This window comes from Hyperolius riggenbachi, chromosome 1 (genome assembly GCF_040937935.1).
Source record: "Hyperolius riggenbachi isolate aHypRig1 chromosome 1, aHypRig1.pri, whole genome shotgun sequence".
Taxonomy (NCBI): Eukaryota; Metazoa; Chordata; class Amphibia; order Anura; family Hyperoliidae; genus Hyperolius; species Hyperolius riggenbachi.
The window spans coordinates 84,616,123-84,624,490 of record NC_090646.1 but is presented as its reverse complement, the minus strand read 5'-3'; the positions used below and the strand labels follow the sequence as shown (position 1 = coordinate 84,624,490).

General features: G+C 43.0%; 1 protein-coding gene across 1 annotated transcript; it reads right to left on the bottom strand.

Annotated features, from left to right (window-relative positions):
• Positions 1 to 1,536: 1,536 nt before the first annotated feature.
• Positions 1,537 to 3,241, bottom strand: LOC137545614 (uncharacterized). Its single transcript, XM_068267033.1, has 2 exons — positions 3,085 to 3,241; positions 1,537 to 2,707 (listed from the first exon to the last, which is right to left on the bottom strand). The coding sequence occupies exons 1-2, from the start codon at positions 3,234 to 3,236 to the stop codon at positions 1,957 to 1,959; spliced, it is 903 nt and encodes a 300-aa protein (XP_068123134.1). The 5' UTR covers positions 3,237 to 3,241; the 3' UTR covers positions 1,537 to 1,956.
• Between the last annotated feature and the right edge of the window lie 5,127 nt (positions 3,242 to 8,368).

Here is an 8,368-nt window from a genome sequence, read left to right as displayed (position 1 = left end):
TGAGCTGCGTAAGAAGGACACCTGGTTCAGAAACGCCATCATTCCGGAGGAGAGACTGCTCGTGACGCTTCGGTAAGATACTGTGTTGGGAGATAGTGGTATTGATAGTGGTATTGATAGTGGTAGTGATAGTGGTAGTGATAGTGGTAGTGATAGTGGTAGTGATAGTGGTAGTGGTAGTGTTGTAATGTCTTTCAAGACATAGTTGGTAGGGTGGCCGTTGTGTAGCAGTATGACATACAAACTATGTATGTATAACTATGTGTTTGTGTGGTGTCTGTTGCATTGCATGATAGCCGATGCAACAGACACCACACAAACATAATCTGTCACATGAATGCAATGTACATGTCTAATATACCTATATCTTCTACATAGGTTTCTGGCTACCGGGCAGTCGTATGCATCCTTGCATTTCAGTTTTCGGTTGGGAAGGACCACAATATCTCGGATTGTACGTGAGACCTGTCGCTTGTTGTGGAGTAAGCTTCACCAGGCTTATATGCCCATTCCGGATTGCCAACACTGGGAAGACATAGCAGCTAAATTCTGGAGCAAGTGTCGGTTTCCAAACTGCATAGGGGCTGTGGACGGCAAGCACATCCGCATTGTCATGCCTGCATGTAGTGGTACTCAGTTTTTTAATTATAAGAAGTTTTTTTCTGTTGTACTCATGGCGGTGGCAGACGCCGAGTACAAATTGATTTATATTGACGTTGGGGCATTTGGGAGTGCTAGTGACTCCCAAATTTTTAGAAATAGCAACCTATTTCGTAGATTGGACAATGGAATGCTGGACCTTCCAGGCCCTGCTCCATGGCCTGACACGTCTACTCCAGCGTTCCCTTACACTTTTGTTGGAGATGAGGCATTTGCTCTGTCCAAGCACCTAATGCGCCCCTACTCTTCAAAAACATTGGATGCCAGGAAGAGCTACTTCAATCTGCGACTGACTCATGCGAGAAGAATGGTTGAATGCACTTTTGGAATTCTGGCCAACAAGTGGAGGGTGCTCCATATGCCAATTAATCTGCATGTTGACACTGCTGTTGCAGTTGTGAAAGCTACGTGTATTTTGCACAACTTTATAATCAAACACGAAGGCATTCCAGTTGAGGACGAGGTTAGTCAGCATGTTCAACCACTACGTGGCATTTCGTGGTCTGGTGGGCGACACACCAATGAGGCCATTCACAATAGAGATGTCTTGGCAGAATACTTAGAGAACAGACCTGTACAGGTGTAGTGTGAAGGGTCTTACTGTGAGTGAATAAAAATCTGTTATTCAAATTGTTTGTCTTCGTTAAGGGTCTGGGGCTAGGGGTCTGGTTTCCATGCACTTGAGTCAGTTGGTCAGCATCCATTATGCATCCAATCTGTATGTAGTGTACACAGTCGCTACTTGGAAAATATTACCCTCCTCACCGTGTGGATGAGAAAGCTACTTACCTTACCAGGGACAATACCTACAATTGGGAAAACGTAAGTACACTATAAGTAATTGTTAAAGAGACAAGAAACATAAGAACTGCTCGTACTTTGGAATGGTTCTTCCATGTATTTTGTGGTTGAACACAAACGCACACACATGTGAATACGGTAAAGTGCATTCTTTACAACAAAACAACGACAATGGCAGCAATGTGAGAAGGAACACAGAAAACATTTGAAAAAGTGCAAAAAAACTGGTGTTAAACATCAACAACCATTGGCAGAGGTTCTATGTAATCAACCCCTTCTTGACAAAGTGCAAGGCACACCACCATTCTCATCCCCTATGTACAACTTGGAACAACTTATAACAGTCAACACAATATACTGCACCCCTCCAGCAGCGTACAAAATATTTGGCACGATCCTCCACATACGTAAGTGGGAAAATGTACGAGGTAGTAGTGTACTTCTAATAACTATTCACATCAAGGGAAGAGTGGCGCAACTGTGTTGCCCATTTCACTACTCTGTTGCATCGTAATCGAATAGGTAGCGGGTCATTGATGTGTCTGCTCTTCCTTGTCCAGACACATCACGATGACCTTCTAAATTATGGTAGGTTCTTGCCTCCACATTTCTGCCCTGATTACCACTGTACATGTGATGACCGTCACCTGCATATGGATAGTTGGGCGCCCTGTCATGCTGTAATCGTGCGGTAAGTTGTTGTGGATGTGGTGGGAATGAACTTGGACATTCTGTGGACGGTGTCCAAAACTGAGGTGGGGCTATCGCTTGTGAAACAGAACTCTGGGAATCAGAGGGAGGCTGTGCAGTGCCATCTCCTTTCTGGATAAATTGGTCAGCCAGTTGAATAAGAGCTATATGAAAAGCTGTGTGGTGTTTTGGGTTAATTTTCTCAACGTAAGGTAATACTGACATTAGCATTGTGTAAGAGGTGTTATTTTCCATAGCACGTTGCCGTTCACGATTACTTTTTAAGTAATTCAAAATGTCTGTATATGTGGACTGCATTTGCAGTTGGGAATCAGCTTCAACGTCAGTAGGCTTTCGCCTCTGTTTAGCTCTAGTTTGTCTGTAGGTCGATTGTGAAACAGTTGAGCTTCTGCTGTCCTGTGTTGAGCTTCTGCTGTCCTGTGGTGAAAGCATCTCAGACGTTCCCTCACACAATTCACCACTCATTGCAGGAGAGACCACAGAACTCTGAGAGTCTTCTTCATGTGTATGGGCCTCCATGAAACTGTCTTCAGTCCTATAAGAAACATCATAAGTACAGCAATTAGTCTGTAAACACACCCATACATTCCAATTACCCACCAGTTCTGCAAACGTGTGCCATCGACCAACAGATCTGTAATGTTTAGCTGAGGGACCAATGATGGTAGGCACATTTTGGAAGTGGAGTCGTGTGCACATAGGCCATGATGAGCCCCCTTTCCTATGCTGTGCCCCTTTCTGGTCATAATAAAGGCCCTGGAGGACTACACAACAACACCCACCCCTCCCCTTTCCAAAGTAACAATGACCCTGTCGGAGAATCCATACAATTGTGGATTGCTATATCCCTGTCCAAAACAGCATTTAATTTCAAAATTAGACATTCACAGTAAGTACATTCACAGAAAGTACCTTCGGGGTTCGTAAATCTGCTTGAGGAAGGAAAGCAACTCAAAGTGTTTGTATGTTGGCGTGGGTATACTTGCACTCCCACTCCTTTCTAATTTCTTCATCTTTTCAAGATGCTTCTTATATGTGTCTCGTACAGACCGCCACTTATTCATAATATTCTCCACTACAAGGAAAAAACAAAAGTGCAAAATTTTATGTTACGACACACACTATAGACAGTATTGCCTGCATAACATCGGTGATCAAAACAGGTTTTCTGAATTTTGTATACTTAATTACATACACATTGCTAGAAGTTGAAAAGGATTCCCTGAACGTTCATATAGGTGGCAGCCCTTAAAGGGAACCAGAGACAAAGCCCCCTCATGTATTTTACCATATATATCAGTAAGAACATTAGAGAAAACACTTACCATGCTCTCTGTTTCACCCTCACTGCTAAAAGTGTCTGTTAACAGCAGTCACAAGAATCCCAGACTGAGCAATTAAATCTGGCTTTGCTGGGAATGATTATTGCTGAGTCATTATAGCAAAGCCACAAGGGGGCAGGCTTGGGCTTGAAATAACACCACAGAAGACAGACTTAGCTATAATCTTTCTGTAGCAAAGCTAGACGGAGCAGCCTAACTTCTCAGTCGGGGATTCTTATCAGACGTGATAACAGTCAGATTACACAGAGAACAATGAAACAAAGGGCAGATTAGGTGTTTACTGTCATGTTCCCACTGATTTATAAGGTAAAATACAAGAGGGTGCTTCATCTCTGGTTCTCTTTAAGCACAAACTATTTTCAATACACAAAACATTAAAATTTTAGCTTCTACTAATATAAACTTACTGCATGCCACTACACAGAGGTGCCTGGCTCTTCTACTGAGCACATATGCTATTGCTGCGTTGTTATTGCCTGATGAAGCGGGCTAAAACCTGCGAAACGCGTTGCATATTTGGAGTTCATAAATAAAATATCTTGACTGCCTCTGTTCTCCTGCATGCCACTACGTAAGTGTGCTCCCTGGTTACCCTTTCACATGCCCACATTTATCCCCCAGCCCACCAACACCCACAACACCCCCCCCCACACACACACACACACACAAACACACCCTTCACACACTACACTCACCTTCTTTACGCTTATCTTTTGCAGATAAATCCTCCCAATCTTCTACAAATTGGGCTGTTATGTCATGCCAGGTTCTCCTAGCCAGTGCCAGATCTTTATATCTGGGATCCCCTTTATCATACAGGAAAGAGTTTTCCTGAACTTTGGCCACCAGAGCCTCTGTGGAAAACTCCATACTTGCTGTCTCCACAACGTTTGTCAATAAAGTGTACACAGGAAACAGGAAACAGGAATTAAATCAGTGAGAAAAAAAAAAAACTTTATTGTATGTGAATTTTTAAGCGAAATCGCATGCGTATCGCGGAAAAAAACGCGTAAAAAAACGCAAACGATTTTCCTATTAAATACATTACATGCGAATCGCATGCGAATGTATGCGGCAGGCGAATTCTGATGGCTCTTCCATGCGGATTTTTGACGCGGACGAAACCGCTCAGTTTTCCTGACAAGTGGAAACAGCCCCATTCACTTGTATGGGCTATGCGAATTCGCATGCGGCAAACGCATGCGAATTCGCGATAGCGGAAATGAGCCCTAAAGGGAAAACAACTGCATTCTCTCCTCTGCATTTTGATTGGCAGTGGGAAAAAGACCCTAGAAAGCTTTGTGAAATCTACAAAAAGCAACTGAATCTAATAAAAAAGGGGAGAGAGGGGGGGACAAGTTGCTTTTACTGGCTTTGTCTGTATTGCTGGTGTTTACTGAGACATAATAATAATAATATAATGAGTTCTACCGAGCTTACGTTCTCAAGCTGTCAATTTCCAGTGGATTGTTAATTAGAAATATATAGAAGTGTTTGGAGGTTATTTTCCCCTCGTGTATTGTACGTGTCATTTTCCTTTTCTGTGGAGTGGCACATTTAAAGCCATACTAAATCTATATATTCTAGCAGACCCAAGCCCGTTTAAAAACGGGCTCTAGGGTCTGTGTTTTTCGCTGCCACATGTACTGCGCACGCCCGCGCACCCAACATGCGCTCGTGCATCCGCACCCGCCGCGCGCACACCTGCCGTACACCCGGTCGTCCACTCACACGCCCGCCTGGCTCCCTGTCTTCCTGTCTGTGTGAGGCTGGGTCCGTGCTGCGCACATGCGCAGTAGCAAAAAGCACAAGTGTGTGTGTGTGTGTGTGTGTGTGCGTGCGTGCGTGCGTGCGTGTGTGTGTGTGTGCCACGATCACTCGAAAACGGCTTGACCGATTTGAACGAAACTTGATACAGATCCCTTACTACTTGGGATGATATGTTCTGGGCGTCTCGCGGCCCCCCTGCACACGTGGGCGGAGCTACAAACAGCAAATCAGATTTCACCCATTCATGTCAATGGAAAAAATGTAAAAGGCTGCTATTCTCACAGTAAAAGCAAGAAGTTTTGAATCAGGATGATACCACTTATTGGCTAACTTAGAGATGGATAAACAGTGAGCTTTTGACTTGTAAAAAGCCTTCGTCGGACTGGTTCCTGACCAGAACTGAAAAACACAGCTTATATACACTGACATACAGAGGAGAAACAGTCTTTAGCAAACATAAATGTAATTAGATGCCTTAACTGTTACTGAGGAGGCTTTCCCAGGCATCCTATCTAAATTGATAAGATCAATAGAATCCTCAACATGACATAAAGCAGACTCTGGTGATGAAGAGACATCGTAAATTCCGAATTCAAATGGTAACTGGCCTGGTTACATGCACCATTAATTCTAAGCTTAAGAGAATTGTGGCATTTAAAGCCAGCACCTGAAAGCAAATAAAATGAATAGTGACAGTGAATTCCATCTTACACAGCATATGGCACAAAAATGAATGAAAAGATCTCCCAATACCAACACACTTTTGTTTACCTGGACACAGTTTAAGCGATTTTCGCGTCACTGTATTAATGGGTGGCTTCAAATCGGGAAACATGAGACTAACACAAGAAACTAAGTTTATACATTGGTTCAAAACTGTACAAGATGGTTTAAACAAGGACTCCAACTTCTTGTGCTGGTACGATGGGTTTTAAATGCCACAGTTCTTTTAATTTTAATTTTTCTATCTTTTCATTCATTTTTGTGCCATATGCTGTGTAAGATGGAATTCACTGTCACTATTCATTTTATTTGCTTTCAGGTGCTGGCTTTAAATGCCACAATTCTCTTAAGCTTAGAATTAATGGTGCATGTAACCAGGCCAGTTACCATTTGAATTCGGAATTTACGATGTCTCTTCATCACCAGAGTCTGCTTTATGTCATGTTGAGGATTCTATTGATCTTATCAATTTAGATAGGATGCCTGGGAAAGCCTCCTCAGTAACAGTTAAGGCATCTAATTACATTTATGTTTGCTAAAGAATGTTTCTCCTCTGTATGTCAGTGTATATAAGCTGTGTTTTTCAGTTCTGGTCAGGAACCAGTCCGACGAAGGCTTTTTATAAGTCGAAAGCTCACTGTTTATCCATCTCTAAGTTAGCCAATAAGTGGTATCATCCTGATTCAAAACCTCTTGCTTTTACTCATGGCTAACATGGTACAACACTTTACTGCTTCTACTATGCTGAAAGATACCGCAATGTACCGCACATTCCTGGAACTGAAAAAAGACCTAAAGAAACTTGCACAGCTGGACAGCGACATCTTTTTCTTGACTACATGCAAAAAGGAGAACCTTATACCACAAGGACTGAGGATACAGAATCCCACCCTGCATACATACAATAGCAGGTTTGCAGAACAAATCTGCAGGAGGAGCTCGGAGAGAGTACGAAACAACCTAATAAAAATCTGCTATAACCTGAAGAGGATTGTGAAGGACCATATACAAAGTCTGAAATCATCTTTAACTGATGACCCCACAGGAGCATGGGAACAGCTACAGACCTTTTATAGGAAATTGCAGAGGATCTTAATTAAAAACAAGAAGAAAAAACTTCAGAGACTCAAAATAAAGAGTGGACACTTGGATACCGCAGCAGCAGAGAAAGAGCAACCCACAGGTGTCATTAACCTTTCCTCTTATCAGGCCACTGAAGCTGAAATGGCAGTACTGTCCAAAGGCCTGTCATTTTGCCCTGCAAAGCCCATAGACAAGATTGAACTCTGTGGTGATATGGAACAATTCTTCAGGAAGCTACGTCTCAAGGAACACTACTATGACAAGGAATCTTGCAACACTACTGATAATGAGCCAACACACACCAGATCCACAAAAAAACGCGGATGGACCCCTGCAGCTGGAAAAAATCCTACCCTGGACAAATACATCAACAAATTTAGACGCCAAATCTCTGACAGGGTTCTGAATAAAAGAAAAACACTGGCTCATAACATAACATTGCAAGAGCAACAAGCTATCACATCCCTTAAGGAGAATAAGGACATTATTATTAAGCCAGCGGATAAAGGGGGTGCCATAGTCATCATGAACACCGGTGACTATATCCAGGAGGCACAAAGACAGTTGTCTAACACCATGCACTATGCCAAATTACAGGAGGACCCAACAAAAAGGTACAGGATGGCACTCAATAGGATGGTAAAGAAATTGCCCGTAAACACCAGGCTTCATGTACAGACTCTTATCCCGGAAAAGCCGAGAACCGCCTGCTTTTACATGCTTCCCAAAGTCCACAAAGAGGGGAACCCAGGCAGGCCCATAATCTCAGGGAATGGAACTCTCACAGAGAATATCTCAGGGTGGTTGGAAAACATTTTGAAGCCTCTAGTCTGTAAAAGACCCAGCTACATACAGGATACTACACACCTCCTGAACCAACTGGCAGCCATTGGCCCAGTGCCTGAAGGCACCATTCTTGCCACTATGGATGTAGAGTCTCTGTACACCAACATTCCCCACAATGATGGAATTGCGGCCTGTCGCAAATATCTTCAAGGTTTGGGCACACCTATAAACTCAATTGCTGGACTAATGAGATTCGTTCTCACACACAATTATTTCACTTTTGGGGAGGACCTCTATTTGCAGCAAATGGAAGTGGCAATGGGCTCACGGTTTGCACCGCAGTACGCAAATCTCTTCATGGCAAAGATTGAAGAAGAATACCTGAATACTTGTCATATAAAACCCATGGCCTACTTCCGTTTTATCGACGACATCTTGATCATCTGGTCTGCAAGTGAGGAGGATCTTGTCCAATTTCACAGGAACTTCAA

Excerpts from the sequence above, each read along its gene's own strand:
- LOC137545614 (XM_068267033.1), bottom strand. The coding sequence starts at position 3,236 with ATGAATAAGTGGCGGTCTGTACGAGACACATATAAGAAGCATCTTGAA. Across the intron at positions 2,708-3,084 it reads CAGATTTACGAACCCCGAAG|GACTGAAGACAGTTTCATGG; the intron begins GTACTTTCTGTG and ends TGTTTCTTATAG.